Source organism: Trachymyrmex cornetzi, unplaced genomic scaffold, assembly GCF_001594075.2.
Source record: "Trachymyrmex cornetzi isolate Tcor2-1 unplaced genomic scaffold, Tcor1.1 scaffold35, whole genome shotgun sequence".
Classification (NCBI taxonomy): domain Eukaryota; kingdom Metazoa; phylum Arthropoda; class Insecta; order Hymenoptera; family Formicidae; genus Trachymyrmex; species Trachymyrmex cornetzi.
The window spans coordinates 1,539,580-1,559,700 of NW_017298213.1; the positions used below are offsets into that span (position 1 = coordinate 1,539,580).

At 31.4% G+C, this 20,121-nt stretch overlaps 3 protein-coding genes across 4 annotated transcripts; 2 read left to right on the forward strand and 1 right to left on the reverse strand.

Annotated features, from left to right (window-relative positions):
* Positions 1-1,034: 1,034 nt before the first annotated feature.
* LOC108763284 (Coiled-coil domain containing protein 151) lies at positions 1,035-4,878 on the forward strand. The gene is made up of 7 exons (XM_018510768.1): positions 1,035-1,074; positions 1,149-1,301; positions 1,365-1,466; positions 3,312-3,497; positions 3,592-3,707; positions 3,876-4,232; positions 4,661-4,878. Exons 2-7 carry the CDS (start codon positions 1,161-1,163, stop codon positions 4,845-4,847), a joined length of 1,089 nt encoding a protein of 362 aa, XP_018366270.1. The 5' UTR covers positions 1,035-1,074; positions 1,149-1,160; the 3' UTR covers positions 4,848-4,878.
* Positions 4,879-8,621: 3,743 nt separating this feature from the next.
* Positions 8,622-12,009, reverse strand: LOC108763283 (uncharacterized). 2 transcript variants are annotated; one of them, XM_018510766.1, is made up of 4 exons: positions 11,986-12,009; positions 11,581-11,849; positions 9,957-11,361; positions 8,622-8,961 (listed from the first exon to the last, which is right to left on the reverse strand). In XM_018510766.1, the coding sequence occupies exons 2-4, from the start codon at positions 11,842-11,844 to the stop codon at positions 8,777-8,779; spliced, it is 1,854 nt and encodes a 617-aa protein (XP_018366268.1). In that variant the 5' UTR covers positions 11,845-11,849; positions 11,986-12,009; the 3' UTR covers positions 8,622-8,776. The 2 variants fall into 2 exon arrangements, with proteins under 2 accessions (XP_018366268.1, XP_018366269.1); XM_018510767.1 differs by lacking the exon at positions 8,622-8,961 and adding an exon at positions 9,246-9,293.
* A 2,786-nt stretch (positions 12,010-14,795) lies between these two features.
* Positions 14,796-18,275, forward strand: Orc1 (origin recognition complex subunit 1). The gene is made up of 5 exons (XM_018510770.1): positions 14,796-14,992; positions 15,073-15,349; positions 16,412-16,677; positions 17,751-18,034; positions 18,109-18,275. Exons 1-5 carry the CDS (start codon positions 14,853-14,855, stop codon positions 18,273-18,275), a joined length of 1,134 nt encoding a protein of 377 aa, XP_018366272.1. The 5' UTR covers positions 14,796-14,852.
* The last annotated feature ends 1,846 nt before the right edge of the window (positions 18,276-20,121 follow it).

A 20,121-nucleotide genomic window follows, 5' to 3' on the forward strand; every position in this document is an offset into this window, starting at 1 on the left:
ACTTCTCGGAGTGTTACTATATCTGTATATATATAGGCGTAGTGTGTACCTACCATACTTACGCACGTGGCTCACCGTGCGTGTAGGGTTCTAGGCAGTAATAACTGACGGCCAAAGACATAGAGAATGGACTGCCGTATTTAAATAGTGTATTAAATGTGGTCGACAATAATGAGAGAGAGGGACCGTGGGAGACGGCCAATCTCCCTCTCATTCTCTCTCCCATTACACCATTGAATGGAAAGAGATAGAAACGGCCGTCTGCCACGGTCCCTCTCTCTCATCCCTATCGACCATTTTGACACTCGGATCGTGCAGTCCATTCTCTATGTCTTTGCTGACGGCTAAGTTTCACGATTTCTCGTAAGTTGAGACTCGAGACATGTTCGTATTTCTAGTAACAGAGATTGAATTAACGTATCACCCCGAAGTCCTCGAACTGGTTTGCTCGTGCGAGCACGGCTTGAATTTTTTATTTTTCTTTAAAGTCACTTATTGTTAATAAAACGATAACAGCTTATCATTAACGTGTTACGATCAGGTAATCACTTTTGTAGAAAATTATTACCTTACTTTAAAGTTCGTCGCGAGAGTATGTGTGGATAAACATATACAAAAGTGTATGTATAAAAACAGTGTTATACACTCGAATAACTAGCCCTGAGTCTTAGCCCTGAGTTGTAAAATTACAGAAAATTTTCAGCTACTATATTTCTGTGCGTTAATTATTGTTTATTTTATTTTATGGTACAATTTCCATGCATATCGTCAACTTCACGCGTATTGTTAGCTATTTATTAAAATAATTAATAATGAATAAAGTAAAAGGTGTACGAAAAAGATTACATATTCTATTAAATCCATTTGTTAAATAAACACTATTAAATACACATATTATTACAATTCTTTTATCTCTCAAAAAACATAACAGGCGATTTAATATTTTTTTCAGAGGGTCAAAGAAAGGCTAATTTTGAGGAATATGATGCAAAAAAACGTGAAAATGCTCAAAAAATTTCTTCTCTCAAGAAAAAAGTCAAAGAACTTTACGTGAAATATGCGGGAGCGAAAAATGTATCGTGGATTACCTGAAGAAAAAAATATAACAACCGATTAGCTTTTATAAACTAATATTAAATATTTTCTAGAATAAAGAAGCGATGGAACACGCGGCTCTACTTAGTCGCGATTCTATAGCTTGTGTGAACAAAGATAATTTGGAAGAGATTATAATCACAGCAAGTGAAAATAATGTACGTCTAAGGAAGAAATTAGATCTAGTTAAATATGAAAAAGAGAAGGTGAGTAAATATATATATATTGTCTCGAGATATGACAGACGTTAAATGTATTAATCCCATTAGCACGAACGTACTTTGAATATTTTGCAAACGGAAAACAAGGTATTGGAGCATAGACGCGGTCATTGTATATTCAAAAAGAAGACGGAAAATCCTATGAAGAAGGTAATTTAATCTAAGGTTCTGGTATTCACGTAGTTTATTTTTATTTTAAGAGAGAGAGAGACCGTCTTAAGTTTTAATATATTATATCTTAAGATTCTAATGCGGTTCTGCGATTAGTGTATCCCTTACAAAAGATTTGTTAGGTGGCGTGCATGTGAGCGACGACGCAAACTACGATAGCTGCGATTTTTAGATTGTGTATAGATCGTGTAAATATGAACTGGCAATTGTCTATAGTTCTGTAAAGAAACAATGGCTGCGTTCAGCAGAAAAAGCAGCTTTGCAACTGTTGTAAAATTCTTGAATATGATTGGTTTATACATTTAAATTTAATGAGGAACTAAGGGCAAGACCAATCATATTGAAAAATTTTACAACAGTTGCAAAGCTGCTTTCTCTGTTGAACGCAGCCATTGGCTACGTTCAGCAAAATAAGCAGCTTTGCAGCTGTTGTAAAATTCTTGAATATGATTGATTTAGATCCAATGAGGAACTAAGAGCAAGACCAATCATATTAAAGAATTTTACAATAGTTGTAAAGCTGTTTCTTTTTTGCTGAATGCAGCCAACAGTTCGTTCAGCAGAGAAAACTAATCAGTTAATCACGTTTAGTAATTCTTTAATATGATTGGTATTTGCCTTTAACTTTTCGTTGGATCTAAGTATAGGAACCAATCATATATATTAAAAAATCATTAAGCGCTAACGCAGCCATTATCCGGAGGAGGTTAAAAAGAGAAACATACTTTTCAGGTGTTTTTCTTTCTTAAAATGTTCGGAAACATACATTGTGCATATTAATTAAACATCGCGTAACTCTCAACACACTTTATCCTGAGGATATCCCAAATTGTCCCATATTGGCAAAGCGATATCCCATCTGGGATATCCAAAGAAAATATCGGAAAAACATCGTAAGATATCATAATCTTAAGATATCCTACCATATTCAAATTCTTCCATCACATAACATAATCTAAGAATATCCAGAGTACAGCAAAGGTTAATTGGAGAGTGTCAGAAAAAACTTCTAAAAAATTAGAAGTAAAGAATATCATTAGTTACTTTGGACACAAACGGTACGACGTACTGCATGTTAATTAAGATATATCTCATATGAACCCACACAGCACACTTTATTCTAGGAATGTCCAACGGACGTCAATTTAGGATATCGTGATAATCTTGTGATATCCGTGAATGATTTCAATTATTCAACGGATATTCAGGTGTACAAGTGTCAGCATGTGTGAGATCCCATAGACATCTTAGACGACATCTATGAGATATCACAAGTATACAGAGTGTTTGATAAGTAACGATAAAACTCTCGCATAGGGGTACAGCGAACTAAACTAAGTCAAAAAGTCCTCTACAATTTTACAATTTTCGCAATAGTTAACAAGATATCAATTACTAAAAATCGCCGAATATTGGTTTTCAATAATATTTTACTCAAGTACTATCAAAAAAAACTTTACAGAAAAACAGCAAGAGAAAAAAAATGTTTATTTTCTTCTCATAGAGTTCTAAGAATTTTTTCAGAATTTTTTATCAACTTATAAGTACTGCCATTAGCTGAGATAAGGTTGTATTCCGCAATCGCAATCCCTGAAATTCTGTAAAATGCATAACATAAATTATACAGCATATTAGCACGCTAACACTCGCTCTAATATCGTTGTGAGGACGTTTTCAATACCGACTATTAGATTTATGGACGTATGCCTATCGTAAGATTATAGTTAAGATGGTTTTAATTAAGAACGAACTATGAATACCAATTTAAATTCGCGACGTGCTCCGAAACACTGATTTTATGAATGCGTTCTTCAACTTGCTCAGAAAATCGAAACTTTGGAAGTACAGCTGGAGCATATCCGAATGATGCAAATTAAAGCAAATATTGCGCGTATGAAATATCGTTCTGTTTGTTCCGAATTAAAAGAGAAATCAATACTTTACGCTTCCTCCTTGAAAAATTTGGAAGATGGCATAAGGCAACAAGAAATCGAGATCAAACGTTTACAGGCAAGGCTTATGAGAAAAGTAACAGATAATAACGCTAAGAAAGTAAGAGAAATTCGATATTATACATTTGATTTAACACTACGATTAATTGCAGGGAGTGAAGGAAGAAGCTATAGAATTAAAAGACAGCACTCAAGAGACTTTAGTGAAAGAGGAGATTGAAGAGACAAATTCCAGCAAAAAACGCGATTCTATTATCAAGGAATACAGGTTCACAATAGCTTTACATTAAAAAAGTCATCTTTCTACTATGCAATCGCATCTTCTGATTTCAATTTTGATAAACCTCTTAAAAATTAATAACTATCTCACAAAATGTTTTCTGATGACTAGCACATTACAAATATAATTCGGCATTTAACATTTCTACGTAATCAGGCAACGCGTGGCGGAACGAAAGATGGAATTGGAACGATTGGAACGTATGATATTTCATACCCGTCCGCGGGACGATTTCGAAATACGTGGGAAAAGTCGCGTACAGGTACAAGAGGACATGATCAAGGACGAGCTGGCGCGACTGGAGGAGGCGTTCGCCAAGCTACAGAACGCTACCGGAGTGTCCAAGTCCGAGGAAGTTCTGAACCGGTTTCTGGGTCAGAAGGCGACCAAAGAGAGTCTGCAGAAAATGCGAACGGCCACGGAACAAGAGAAGATGGTGTTGGAAAAGAGGAGGCAGGAGCTTAACGCCGAGATAGAGATGAGAAAATTTTCGGAAACAAAGAGCGCTGAACAGTTAGTTTTCGAAAACAAAAATGAATAACAAATTTATAAAATGTCTGCTAATTAGATATATTATTAATTTAATTTATATTTTATTGTATTAAAAAGAAATCATTACAACTGACAATGAGTGAACTAAACCTATAATCTATATCATCTACTTTAACTTACAAGATCTATTTTTTAATTATAATACTTGCTTCAAAGTTTCAAACGTGTATTAAAAAATCGGCTTTTAAATTGATTCCACAACTTATGATGTCTGTCAAACTGATCTTATTAAGTATAGGTTTGAGGAGACAGGATAACGTCAAAGTAGAAACGAGGAAATTTTCAGAAACGAAAAGCAGTTAATTTTTTCGGAAGCAAAAATTGATAACTAGTTTATAAATTATCGCTGTAGCTTTAATTAATTTGTAATATTACATTAAACATTTCAGAAACGCGGAAGTAGTAGCAAAACTCAACTTGCAAATCGATGAACAGCGATCTCGTAGGGAAAGAGCCGAGAATGCAAGTCGACGAATCCGCGAGCTCTTAAACGAAGTAACTGGTATACTGTATAAACTGTGTGAGAAGTTCCAGGTGAGAGTTATTAATTATAAGTCCGTGGACGACAGAGTCTAGATGGAGTCTGACAACTTAAGATAGATGCTTAGAAAGGTCCCACGCTGACCGTTTTTCAAATCAGAAAAAAGTAGACAATTTCTATAAATAAGTCGCTCTAAATAAGATAGCATTTCTAATAACTAATGATACCTAACCAATTTTATGATAATATGTATGATTTTAAAAGTATTCAGTTATGATAAAAAAATAGCATTACATTAGTTTCTTAGCATTACATTAAGACTTGATAACGTTTTAGGCTAATAAAATTCTAATAAGATTTAAGTTTAAAATACTATTAGTATTAGACGAATAATACTAAATAAAAATAAGGTCAAATTTGAAAAGCCGTGCAATGATTAGATGAATAAAAGAAATAAAAAGTAATACTTATTAATGTATGGTCAATTTTCAAAGTAAAGAAGAACCTTAATTAACGCTTTTCTTTTAGCGGTGTGCATGTAACGTGTTCTTACAAATTATCACGTACAAGAGAACATATTTGGTGGATAAAGCTTCGTAATGTCGAAATGGAAGTGCCGTGTAAACGCCTAATTGAATTAGTAAAACCACCTTTAGTGATGTAGCTACGGTGAACATCTTCGACTATTTATTGTTCTTGGAAGCTTGACACCCCTAGCGTTGTTCATCTTGTATCGTTGATGGATTTTCCTGAATATGTCATGTTCTGTAATTCTCACCTCGAGCCGCATCACCAGCGCCCGCATTAACACCTCGGTGTTCGATCGAGAATAAACATTTTTGTAACGCGAGACGACTGCGTAAAAAATCAGTATTGATTCTATCGGAAATATACATAGAACCTCGAACTCGTTAATTTCTGATACAAATTGTCTGGCCAACTCTTTCAATACGTTCACAAGACTACCTTTGGTAAAAATTCTTACAATGAAAATTTTCTATTCAGAAATGGATTTATATACGGAAACTAGTATAATTTATATAGCAGAATCGTCATTACTAAAGACCATAAAAAAAAAATAATTTCACATTTGAACAAATTAAGTATTCTTTAAAGATACATATTTGTATTAAAAAAATTATTTCTTATTTTCTTAAAATTACATACTAAAACCTAATTTTCTTTCTTTTTATTTATTAAAACTTTGGATAATATTTTCTTTATTATTATTAGTACTTTAAGAAATAGAAAATGAAGATAATTTTCAAGTATTTATAAAATATAAAAATTTTATTTTCCTTGCTGCAGAAAAATTAAAACTTCTTTTTTAATAGAAAAAAATTGTTTCTTATAGGAATAGTTAGAAATAGAATCTATTATTAGATCATTGATTATGGTTTGAAATTAATTGTTGATTTGCAAAATTTGTTAATGATTTATAATAAGATAGATTTAAGAAAAACTGTGGATAATAGTATTCTAGTTTTAACAAATAAGAAAACTGTTAACTTTAATAATTTTTTACAAGATATCTTACAACATTTAACTTTTTTAATGCTTTCATGGGCTGTTTTACAATGAGAGTGAATGGGAATAATATTGTGTAGTAAGCACAGCTGTAAGCTATAAGAATTTGACCAATCATAATCGATTATTTTCTTCATATTCGATTGTAATTGTTTGATTTCTTATTGTTACGGCTTACAAGTTACCATACTATATTACTCCCTTTGTAGACAGTCCTTGAGACCCATCTCTTTTTTTATTTTATTTTATTGATATAATATCTCGACATTTACAAAAACATTTATAGCATGTTACAGATATTCCTCTCCTTGAGAATATTAAAATGGACGATACTTTAGCAATTATCGAATTATTAAGTAATAAAGTCAAACATGGCATGGATGTTTTAAATACATCCGACAAATATCTTGAAACAATGGATGAAGCCTTGCTAGACAAGGTTAGTTTCAATTATCTCTAAAAAAAGTTCTTGATAAGAAATCGCAGCTAACACGGAATATTTCTGAAACGTTCCTAAAATAACAAAATGTTCCTAAAATAATAAAATAAGATTTCAAGAGTATTCCAGAATGTCCTGAAATATTTACAGAATGTAAAAGCAATATTCAAATAATTGTCATCTTTAAAGGAAACGTTTAACATAGATTTTAGGCGAATAATATCTATATACTTATTTTTGTTTGTATACAGTATCTCTCATAAATATTATTACATATATGTAAAATTTACATAAAATATATATTTTATTTATATATATATTACATGAAACAAAACATAAATTATGTTTTTGTTTGTAATATTCTTAATATTGTTTTTATTCAAATAAAAAACCAAAATCTTGATTTAAAAACTGATTTCTCATATTTTACATTTATTTTTAATTTATTTTGCAAAAACTAAATTATTAGAATTTAAACTTCTTATTATAGATACCAATTTTGATGCTTTTTTTATTGCTAGTCTATTATGTACTTTATTGTGTACAAAACTAAAAGTGGAAAATAATATTTCAACGTCTGCAAAGGATGCAACAGCTGCATGGACTTATATTGATAAATCAAGCATAACATTATTTATGCTTTGGAAAAAACGCCATTATGATATTGGACTGACAAACACTGAAAATATGTAGTGCATGTTACGTATACTATAGATTTTCACTACTGACAAATGTATATTAAAATACAAATTATATCACCGATGAAGTATTATAAAACGGTCGATTAAAAGCACTTTTTGACCTTCAAAGGGATCGGTGGAAACATTGGAAACCCCGCAATTGAAGAGTATCTCGAATTAGCATCTTAAGTTTTTAAGATTCTTAAACCCGGATCTACAATAAATCTTTAAGCCTTAAGCCATAAGGAATGGACGAATCACAATCAATTATTCTCCTTGTATTCGACTGTAATTGGTCAATTTCTTACGGCTTAAAACTTAAAACACTCATTATAAATCCGGACTAAGACTTTATCTAAGATGATCTTCAAATCAATTAAAATAAGAATAACCCATAAATATCAGAAATTTTAATAATGTTTTAAACAAGTTTTTTGAAAGTACTATTTGAAATATGTTTGAAACATATTCAAGACGTATTTAAAACATGTTTAAAACACGGTTTTTAAAATATTATTTAAAATATATTTAAAACATCAAAAACATATTTTCAACAAAAAAACACAATATTGTATTCTTTTTACAAAAAACAATTTTTTTACCAATCTTGGTAAAAATAAAAATTCTATACGGAAAAGAATATAAAAAATCTGTTCTTTTTCCACTCCAAGTTTTGAATTGTATTATACACTAATGTAATAAGTTAGTGAAACAGATATAGTTTGTTTTATTTTAACTTATTGTACTAGATTAGAACTAATTCAGAACTCTTTGAAAAAGAATCAACAAACCTAAAAAGCTCAGCATTTCATTTGTTCAATAAGTCGTTGAAGTTGAGCTCTAAGATAATAATTTAAAAAATGTATTTTTGGAATGCAATTTTGTTTAAAAATTAATTCAAGGACCTCTAAACCTGAAATTTTTCGAAAAAATTATAGTTTTATGGAACATATGTCAAATTTACAACATTATCCAAATATATAACGACACTATGTGAATGGAATTTTTAATGATTATTTGAATATTACTCTTATAATACAGTCTGTAAATATTTCAAGATATTCCGGAATACTCTTTGATGTTGTTTTTGGATTTTAGGAACATTTTATGAATATTTCAGGAACACTTAGCGTTAGCTGGATTATTTATTTAATATCTGTATATTTTTTACTCTAAATTATTTACTTTTACAAAAAATTTTATAATTTTTCTAATCCGGCAACTTTTTAAATCTCCAACTTTCTTTAAATATTCCTTTACTATTATATTACATGCGAACAGGTTTCTCGAATTTGCAAATTATGCGTGATTTATGTGAGCGAAAATTCAAAAGATCCCTAAATTGACACGATCGGCCATAAATATTCGCTTTCGTCTTTCAGTTAGAAACATTGTCGATCGCTACAACCTCAGTAGAAGGCAGAACAATGCGTGTTAACAGCGGTGGGCCATTGTTTCCAAGGTTTCCATCTTGTGCGATTCCGGCTGCTCCTCTGTCGGAGGACGAGGACGAAGTCCCGTCTCGAAATGCATTGAAGAGGCAAGCGCAGTTGCTCGTTGATACTAAAAGCCGCCGTAAAGGATTCGCCTTTAGAAGATGAATTGTTTAAATCGTTCGAATGTAAAAATAAAGTCAGTTATTATAAAACTTTTCTTATTATCTATGTCAGAGTGTTTCACAATTCGCGATCAAAATTTTAATAATATATTTTTTACTTAAAAATAAGACAAAAATCCTAACATCGAGGATATAATAGTTTTCAAATTAGTAGCAATTAAAGTTAACTAATCGCAGAGCTCATATTTCAGCGCCCTCATCAATGACGATACATATGTACATCATGCAAGTGGATGCTTTTACGCCTGTTCACTCCTTATGAAATTGAAGTAGTTATCTATAAAATAATGTTAAAATACTTTACTAATCATATTCAAACATAGAAAATAAGTACATATGTATATATAGGGTGTTGTGGGGTGATGTGCAACGTTTTTTTTCGTTGCTCGAAAAACATGGCCAATAATCAAATTTTGAAATATTCCCCGACTAAATAATTTAAAGGAATTAATATAAAACATTTCTGCATTATAAGATTTTCAGAATTTTAAATTTTTCCTAAAAATTTTTCGCATTTTCAAAAACGTCTGTTTTGGCATTTTCCAAAAAAGTTGGGGTGATGTGCAACACTAGTAAAATTCAGGTATGTAATGCATAAATATCGATGTAAATCGCTTTAAATGTTAAATTTAGGCTTCTTCAATGCGAATTAATCACCAAAGAGAAAAAAATTTGTTATTTAATTGTTTATTTATTTATATCTCAATAAGCAATATAATTCAAGGAAAAATAACTCAGAATTTTTTATTCATCGTCCGAATCGCAGTTATTGCATGTAAAGTAGTTACGTCCTTGCAAGTTGACACATTTCAAATGATATGGAATGTCGCAAGTATTACAATAAATTGAATTATTGCGATTCAATTTTTTGGCAATACTTGTTTACATTCAGGGCATATTTCTTCAACTTCTTCATCCGATGAAGTGGATTTACGAAAACGTTTTTTAGGTGGCTGAGCGTTGGCCTTGATCTTCTTTTGCGACGATGGTGTCAACTTTTTGGCTTTCTTGGTCCGGTCGTCGGCTTTCTTGGCCCTGTCGTCGGCTTTCTTCCATAAATCAGAAACATTATCTGGCGACGTCAAAATGCTGCTTTTCAAAGATTTTCTGCCACGATTTGATTTTGGCATGGGAGCAATAATGTGAACTGGACCAACACTAATTAATGCTGTCGCAAGTGATTGGGATGTGGACGCAGTTGACGTGGAGGTTGCAGATATTGCTGCTGCTGAGGTACTGGTAACTGCAGAGGCTGTTGTTGACACCTCTTCTGTTTGAGCAATGGACAAATTTCGCACATCGTCGATGCCTTCTTCAGCCATTAGATTCTCACTGCTGAGTTGTGCTGAAGGAAAATCGTCTTCTGTAAATATGTCGGTATTTATAGGGAAGATCCCTGTTGCTGCGAAGCCACTTCGGATGTTTAAGGCAGTGCAGCTTTGAGTCAAGGCCTTGTCAACCGCACCAGCTACATGGTGAATCTCGAACTTTCGCCCGGCGTTACTAAGACCCCACTCATGGACTTTCACTGCGTATGTCTTTTTGACGGGACCAAAAACGGAAACATTTAACGGCTGCATGCGATGACTACAATGGGGTGGCAGTGTCAACACAATAATGCCATTATGAACACACAAATCGATGGCCTCGATCGAAACATGAGATATGTGGTTGTCCATGATCAAAAGGAGCGGATTGTCTTTCGAGGCAGAAGTAAACTTGATGAAATGCTGCAGGAACACGAGAAAATCCGCTACTGTCATCCAGCCGCATTCATTCGCAAATCCAATGGATCCCGGCGGTGAATTTTCCATGAAAATGGATTTCATGTTTTTCCGAGGAAACAAGAAGAACGGTGGAATGGTAGTACCAGCAGCGCTGACACTGACGACCACGGTTACGTTCGTTCCGCGCTCAGCCGAAGCAAAAGAGCCAAGTTTGGCTCCTTTCTGTGCCACCACTTTCACTGGTTGAGTTGGCACAGTTGAGAAGCCACTTTCATCAATATTCCAAATTCGGTGTTCTGCAAATTGTGTTTCCTCCAAAACAGCTTTCAAATTAGTGAAAAATTCGTCTACCGATTCTCTACAAAATCCTTTCAAGCGCTGAAAGCTAGTCGATTGTGGCTTTCGCAACGATATATTTTTATGACGGCCCATGAATCCGTAGTACCAATCCCTGGTAGCTTGGCCCTCTTCCGTCCACCGTTCCGGTATTGCGATACCCAATTTTTTCCCATATTCGTAAGCTAAGGTACGAATATCATTTATCGATAGACCATAATTCATTGTCGAACATTTCATAATGTACGACATTAGTGCATTCTCCTCAGTTAAATCGAACATCTAAAAAAAAATGGAAAATTAAAAACCAAAGAATCATAGAAGAACAAAGGTTACGAAAAACAAGAATATTTAAAATTTAATTTATTATTTAATTTTAAATAAATTTAAATTAGAGTTAAAAATTATACCTACTTTAAATAACTTACATTCAAGTTTAATATTTCATTTTAAATAAATTGAAGTTTGAAATTTAATTTAGATTTTAATTAGAAAAATTACCGGCTTTCCTCCAAGAATGGTAGTTGATTTAAAAAAACTGAGCGCTTCGTCCTCGGTGATGCTGTCGAAAATACGTTCATCTGGTGGAAACTGCACGTCAAACGTTTTCATATGACGTAATAAAGTCGACGGGACTAAGTCGAAACAATCAGCAGCCGAACGGATTGACACCGATTGATCGATTTTCAGCAACTTAATTGCTTCCCAAATTCGCCGAAAATCCACCGGAGCAGCGATGCCTTTATTTTTGTATTTTCGTGGCATAATAACTAAAACCATTTTAAAATGCATAAAAACACTTCATATAGGGTGAATGTTCCAATGAATGAACGGTTAAGCAATTTTTACACTTTGATCGATCGTAAGTTTTAATTCTTATTTAATGAAACGAGGTTTTCTACGTACCTCAATGTCCGACGACGTTTTCCGTACTATTTGAGAATAACTTGAAAACTACGCTTTGTTTCTAGAAAATAATAAACACTGGAAGGTCAATAGTAGTAGTAAACATTGTTCTGAATGTTCAAAGAAAAGAAAAACACATATTTCATAGACTTTGTGCACTGTATATTCATAATAAATAGAAATATGTGCCAATCGTCTATTCATTGGTGATCACCCATTCACTCATACATTCATCCTACACATATTTCATCATAAAATATCGATAAACTAGCAAAAAAGCAGTGTTGCACATCACCCCGAAAAAAGTGTTGCACATAACCCCAAATACGATATTTTGCGCAAACTGATTTGTATGCTATACAATACAATGGAAACACAAAGTATCTTTGGATATTTAAAAGCAACTTAAAAAACCACCAATAAACACATATTTACCTATCAGATAAATTAAAACACTTCACGAAACGACTAGAAATGTAAAGCGCGAAAAATATTCTCTGCTCGAGAAATTTAACTCGATGTACGTACACCGAACCCTGGCTGCGAGCTGTCTCGTGAATTATATATCAAAAACAAGTTACTGAGGACGCAAACAGATGGCACTAAACGCGTCTGTTCAATATCGAACTGTAGATCAGAAACCGGCGGTGTTGCACATCACCCCATGTTCCACATCACCACATATACCTATATATACATATATATATATATATATATATATACATACATGCAACCCAAGCAGAACAACAAGTCATTATGAGATCAAAATGATGTCAAAATGACTCCAAAATGATCACTAAAAGTCATTTTTCAATCATTTCCGATTCATTTTAATGTCATTTTGACGTTATCGTGACTTGTTGTTTTGATTGGGTATATAATTATAACAATGTAAAATATTACAGAAATATTAAAAATAATAAATATGTATAATGAATAATTTTCCAAACTTATGATTATCATAAACAATTTCTTTCGCATGATAAAAATGTTTTCCTTAATATCGAGCTATTTTCCAACATATATGCGTACATATAAGAAAAGTGTCGTAAAACTCGGCAATACTTGATGAAAAGTATGTAATTAACAGGGAATGAAAGTAACTCTTTTCTTGTAAGGAAGTTACAGTTATAAATTACTTATTTTTTGGTAACTTTACTGATAACTGCGTTACTTTTTTTTGGTAATTGTAATGGTAATGTAGTTACATTTTTTTGGTAACGGCAAAAATTTACAGTTGTTAACAAATTTAATATTTACTTTTGTTACTTTGCACACGATTGGACACGATTTGATTGGGCACAACCATCACACTTGAACAATTTGGTCACATGACTAATGGGATTGGTCAATTCTTTCTTTATCTGAGGTCTCAAATCGATTTCTAGCATCGTGAACATCGAGCTTAATAGTGACCCCCTCGATGAGGTAATCACTTAATGTAATCTTGGGAAAGAGTCCTCGAAATCATTATAAAATTCATATGAAATCTCTACGTATAATCCGATAATTACATATGCAACCACGAAAATTTATTGTATAATATTAAAATTAATTAAATAAAATCGTATATTTTATCAAATTACTTCATATGTAATGAAAAAAATTATTTGTAATCAGATGAAATCATGTGAAATCATGTAATCTGCGGGACAATATTTCAGCTAGTGGTTACCCCCTCGGACCCCCTTTACACCGTTAAATCGATTAGTACGCGTATCAAGTTGGTGCGGACTAAGCATTTGATACGTCCCTATTTACACCCACTTGTCTAAAAACAAGTTAAGTTAGGTTTTTGATCCGGATAAAGTCCCAACTTAACAATTTGTATTAAATAAATGACAAAAAATTGTGAGTGACAATCGGTCGCTGATCCTAAATGCTTAGACAAGCCAGTGTCCAATGTTAGAAACTGTATACGTGGTGGTGGTAAAATAATAAAATATGCTGTGAGCCTACAAACTAATTTTATGTCCGTAGGATTCTTATCGAATAATTTTCCGACTCAAGCACTTCTTTTAAAATAGCACTGTTCCTTTATACGTTTTTTGTGAAAATTTTTCACAAAATGTGTTTTGTTGCAGGTAAACATTAACATTTCTTTATTTATATTTATAATACTTCCACATTTGTTATTGTACAATTTGTTGGAGCAGGCAATAGAGCATGCTAAATAAGAAAATTAATTAAAATTTCTCAGTTACATAAATAAAATGTGATAGCATCATTGGCTGCGTTCAACAGAGAAAGCAGCTTTGCAACTGTTGTAAAATTCTTAAATATGATTGGTTTATACATTTAGATCCAGTGAGGAACTAAAGGCAAGACCAATCATATTAAAGAATTTTACAACAGTTGCAAAGCTGCTTTCTCTGCTGAACGCAGCCATTGTTAAATGCTAAAGGGTCCTCTACATAGGTCGTAGACAGTCGTGGAGTCTTAAGTCGTAGGAAACTGACCAATTCCAATCGAGTATTCTCCTTATATTTGATTGTGATTGGTTGGTTTCCTACGACTTAAGACTCCACGACCGTCTACGACTGCTATGTAGAGAACCCTTAACAGTTATTGTATGTGTACTATACAGTAGAAAACAAATGAACTTTTCAATTGCCGCGGTTTTCTTTTTCGGGCGCATACTTATGAAAACGCATGCGCGTGTGGCCACAAAGTATGAAAATGTGACCGCAGCGCATGCTCACATCGCTGTGTTACGTGACTATGACAGATATTCTAACCTGAATAGTCGTGAACTTTAACGCTTAATATCTCAGTTCGCGGGGCAGAGCGACGCTTTTTTCTATCAGATTCTTTCGTTTTATGGAAAAACGCGTCGATTTAGTATAATTTCATCGATTTTTAAGAGGATGACCGTCCATTGCACCTTTACCGAAATCAGAACTAAGTTGCATGTCAGTGCGGTGCCTAAGTCATTACCTTGCAGAGAAGAAGAATTTAATAATATTTATACATTTCTAAAAAGCAAACTAATGGATAATAGTGGAGGGTAAATTTGTCTAAACATTCCTTAATATTTATTGGCATTTATTTCTTTTTCGTATATATTAAAATCTATACATATTGCAGAAGTATTTATATAAATGGAGTCCCAGGTACAGGAAAGACTGCTACTGTAAATGAGATTGTGAAATGTCTAAAGAGATCAGTCAAAAAAGGTAAATTAGATCGTTTCGATTTTGTTGAGATTAATGCTATGAAATTATCCGAGCCCCGGCAAGCCTATGTACAAATTCTGAAGCAACTATCTGGAAAAGTTTTAACATGGGAACAAGCATATAATATGTTAGAAAAAAAATTTAATAGCAGTGTTAAAAGGCCAATGACATTGCTACTTGTAGATGAGGTATATGTATACATGTATCTTATTCTTTATAACTTTATACATATCTTTATATACATACATATCTGTATTCTTTATATATCTTTTTATATACATTTTTACTTTTCTATTATCTATTATTTTTGAGGGGTTGGTCACAAGTGGTTATAATGTACAAAAATTATTCTTGATATGGATTACCTTTAAATTATCCCGGATTACTTAAGATTACCTAATACTCTCAAATTATTCCAGATTATCAAGTACTATCTCATATTACCTAAGATTATCTTAGAGTATTTAAAATTACGTCATATTTTCTGAGATTACCTTAGATTTTTCCAAATTTACTTTGCTCATCTAAGATTATCTTATACAAGTACATAAATATTATTTCTTTATATCATTCTAGAATATCTTCATAGACCACTATGATAATAAATATCTTTGAGAACATCGATTTTATATTTTCACTGTTTGAGAAAAAAAAAAGTAATTTTACAAAACAAACATTTATTACATACAGGAATACAAAAATATAAAAATTTCGTAAACAATATGTATTGTATGTACAGATTCTATGTATATATAGTAACAAGTTCGACTACTCGTAACGTTTAAGATTTTTTAATACCAACAAAACAATAATTGAATATAAAAATTAATAGATATTTTATAAAATAAAAAAATATTTAAAAAGAAACACCAATAGTAACACAGACTCTTTGTTAAACGATATCACAACTTAGTATTAAATTAAAGATTTTGCGATTAATCAAGTTAAGTATGTATAAAAAGGTATTTGAGAACGCTAAAGATTATTTAGATTTATCAAAAATTACCTTGGATTATCCAAAATCACGTTTGGATTGCCGTTGATTGCCTAGCCCTTGTACAAAAATTACCTCAGTAACCTACCCCTCTGATTATTTTGTTGTCTTTTAAATTATGTTAATTTTTATTTATTATTTTATCTTTATTATCTCTCTTATTTGTTTGACTTACATTTTTATTATCTTTATTTAAAACAATAATAAGTAAAAGGACTCCTCAAATTTAAAATATTATCTATATTTAAATTTCTAGCTTGATTTATTATGTACAAAACGACAGGATGTAATATATAATCTTTTGGACTGGCCTACAAAAGCTTCTGCTCGATTAATAGTCATTACTATTGCCAATACTATGGATCTTCCAGAAAGAGTTTTAATGGGTAGAGTGACGTCGCGATTAGGTCTTACTCGAGTAACTTTCGAACCATACAATTATAAACAATTGTATGAGATAATATTAAGCAGACTTAAAAACACAGACATTTTTGAAAATGAAATTATACAATTAATTGCACGGTAAGCATAATTTAAAACAATATTTTAAGCATGATCTAGCCTTTGTATTTAAATTTTTTTTTATTTAAATATTGAACTAATACATATATATATATTCTTTAAATGGATGTATCTAAGAAATATGCTTGCGCGCCGTTACTATTGGATTTTTAACACAATTCATCTGAAATATTAATAATCCTCCAAATTTAATTACATACATATTAAAACCTGTAAAAAACTTAATGCAAAAAATATTATCTCGACCAGGAGTCGAACTCTGATCTCTAGCATTCTGTTTAAGCGTCTCAAGCATAGATATCTAGATTACTGATACGCGAAAGAATGCGTCAACAAATCGCCATGTGAGAAAGTTCCGACGCATGCGCAGTGAAGAAGCGTGTTCTGAATACGGGCCACATATCACCTATATGTATGCATTGTACTAGACTGCTAATATCTATTACTATAATAATTTTATTCCTAATTGAAGACAAGAATGTTTTAAAAAAAATTAATTATGATCATTGAATTGTTTCACAATAATGTTGTATATATGTATAAAATTAACCTAGAAATTACTTGATTTACATAAACTTCAGTGATCGGTTTAGTTCTAATATTCTTGAGAGAGACTTTTATAAAATATGTAAATACAAATTTTTTTAAGATGTATGTAATTAAATTTGGACGGATTATTAATATTTCAGATAGATTGTGTTGAAAGTCTGATAGTAACGGCGTGCAGTCATATTTCTCATATAAATTCATTTAAAGAATACATGTATATATTAGTTTAACATATAACTTTGACCATTGAATAGCGTTTCTCGTACTTAGGTGATGTAAGTCATATAAACGGTCTTGTTTCTAATCTTATTATTTCTTTATTTAAATACTTGATATATTTTATGTATGTATTTATATTTTTATTGATGTATAATTTTATTATTTTAAAATATTCTTAAAATACTTAGCCCATTTTTATTAGTAATCTATGAATTATACTCATTTTTTATAATAGTTTATTTTTATAATGAAATTGATAAAGTTTGATTGAATATTGTAAGCGCATCTTATATTTTGTATTTTAGTAAAGTATCCGCAGTATCAGGCGATGCTCGCCGTGCTTTGGACATTTGTCGTCGAGTGGCAGAAATTACCGAAACACGCAATAATACTACAGTAAGCGTACAAGATGTAAATGAAGCTTTGTCGGAGATGATAATAAATCCAAAAGTTCAAGCGATAAAACATTGCTCAAAATTCGAGCAAATATTCTTGCAAGCCGTTTGTGTAGAAGTCAAACGAATTGGCGTAGAAGAACTTTGTTTTATGAATGTTTATAGACAATTTGAATTTTTATGCTCCTTTGATGGTTTGTACAAAAAGAATTTATTAGTAAGAGAATGTGTGAAAAAAGAATTATACTATTGCAATTTCTATTTCTAGGTTACAAAACACCTAATATTACTCAAACTCTTGATATTTGCGCAAAACTGGGTGATTATAGATTGCTAATATGCGAATATTCAAGTAACGATATATATAAAAAAATTCTATTAAACGTATCAAAGGATGAGCTGCATTATGCGTTACAAAAAATTGATTTTGATTAAAGATACGTAAAATATGTCTATAATTTATTATTATTAATTTTATTTATTATGCAAAACAACGCAGTTGCGCGTTTTTTTAATGAATTACGACATTACAATTTACTCATTTCTAATTCATACAAATATATTTTTTTGTCATATTATAATAAAAAATTTATTAAAATATGATTACAGTTTCAAACGATTTCATTTTTTATCGACATGTCATGTTGCAGGAAAATCGTATTTATTGAAAGAATATATTTGAAAATATTCAGGATGTATCTTAAAAAGCGAAGCACATAGCGCTATTTATTGATCAAAAATTGAGTCTAAAACTTATGAATCATTTCAATTTTCGCATTTTTTTTAGTTAATTAGAAATTTTTTTTGTAAATAAAAATTTATAGAGTAAATAGAAATTCTATTTATGGAATAAAAAAAATTAAAAAATGATGCTTGACTAAAAAAAATGCAAAAATTGCAAAACGATTATAAGTTTTAGACTCAGTTTTTGATCAGTGAATAGCGCTATATGATTCGTAGGCGTTTTTTAAGATATACTGTATATTTTTGAACATATTCGTTCATAGAATGTTTAAAATTGACGTATGAGAAAAATTTTTAAGAATTTATTTTTAAGATATTTCATAAATAACACTGAAAAATATCTTAAAATTGTCTCATTTGTTGATTATACTCGCTTATTCGACAATCTTTAGAATCTAATATCTCGTTAATTATTGCGAAAATTGCCATATGGTTTAGAACTATAATAAAAAAAATTTTTTTAAATTATTTATTTATAATAAAAATTATTTATTCATAAAAAAATTTTTTTTTATTATAATTCTAAAGTATTCTTGAATTCATCCAATTTTCGTTCAGAACATTTTTTTTATCTCTTACAGTTTCGACGATATCCGCTTCGAAAGAGAAAAACTGATTTTCTTCAAAAGGGTGTTTTACCCCTTAAAAGTACGTATGGGCATGCATACAAAAATACGTGTCGCTTATTTTTGTCTGGAGAATAACATACTAAAAGCTCATTAAAATCAGAGGGGGACAGTTGGGTCCTTTGTTAGTAAATTAGTGAAGGATAGTGAATTGTGTGTTAATATTATTTGTAAGACATATAAAAAGAAATATAAATAAGTAGTGACGATATTGACAAAAATATTCTTATATAATGCTCAAAGTGGGAAGAAATTGCTGCTTTATCTTCTGCGAATGACAGTCTTAAGTCTAGTAGATTATCATACATCTAGTAAATTATAGGTATTTCCCAGTATGAATGATTTGTATTGGATAAATGATCAATATTAGAAAAATGCCTATTAGGATCGAAGCATTCATTGCTTTAAATAATTCAATCTTCAATTATCAATATGGGAGGATCCCGTTTGCCTACAGTTCTGATTGTACACACCACTCATATCAACTGGTGCCTAGTAATTTTTTACTGTTTTGCCAATGAGATTTTATTTTTAAATTGGCCAATCAGCAATACATGTGTGCAATATGCGGATCGGTGCCCTCCCATGTGCAATCGGAGCCCTCCCAGCATCATATTATAAAGATGTTAATATGTTGAATCTGTTAATATTATATTACGTCGCCTGAAAGAAAGACGTTGTTTCCTTATTGTACCGATTATTGCGAAGAATATTACTAATGCTGGATTCACACTGCATCCAATTTGCGTCATACGACGCTCTGCAATAGGGTTTACAATAGTAAATAGGTCCGAGTCTACAATAGGGTTTTAAGCCTTAAGGCGATGCTAAAGCCTCCTGTTTTACCCACATTTCCATTCGGTGAAAAATCTCTGTATTGGATGTACGGATTGCAAAAGTATTATTGCTTA

Excerpts from the sequence above, each read along its gene's own strand:
- LOC108763283 (XM_018510766.1), bottom strand. The coding sequence starts at position 11,844 with ATGCCACGAAAATACAAAAATAAAGGCATCGCTGCTCCGGTGGATTTT. Across the intron at positions 11,362-11,580 it reads CCATTCTTGGAGGAAAGCCG|ATGTTCGATTTAACTGAGGA; the intron begins GTAATTTTTCTA and ends ATTTTTTTTTAG. Across the intron at positions 8,962-9,956 it reads CGCTCAGCCACCTAAAAAAC|TATCAACGAGCAACTGCGCT; the intron begins GTTTTCGTAAAT and ends GGCGGCTTTTAG.
- LOC108763284 (XM_018510768.1), top strand. The coding sequence starts at position 1,161 with ATGGAACACGCGGCTCTACTTAGTCGCGATTCTATAGCTTGTGTGAAC. Across the intron at positions 1,302-1,364 it reads TTAAATATGAAAAAGAGAAG|CACGAACGTACTTTGAATAT; the intron begins GTGAGTAAATAT and ends TAATCCCATTAG. Across the intron at positions 1,467-3,311 it reads CGGAAAATCCTATGAAGAAG|AAAATCGAAACTTTGGAAGT; the intron begins GTAATTTAATCT and ends CAACTTGCTCAG.
- Orc1 (XM_018510770.1), top strand. The coding sequence starts at position 14,853 with ATGACCGTCCATTGCACCTTTACCGAAATCAGAACTAAGTTGCATGTC. Across the intron at positions 14,993-15,072 it reads CTAATGGATAATAGTGGAGG|AAGTATTTATATAAATGGAG; the intron begins GTAAATTTGTCT and ends TACATATTGCAG. Across the intron at positions 16,678-17,750 it reads ATTATACAATTAATTGCACG|TAAAGTATCCGCAGTATCAG; the intron begins GTAAGCATAATT and ends TTTGTATTTTAG.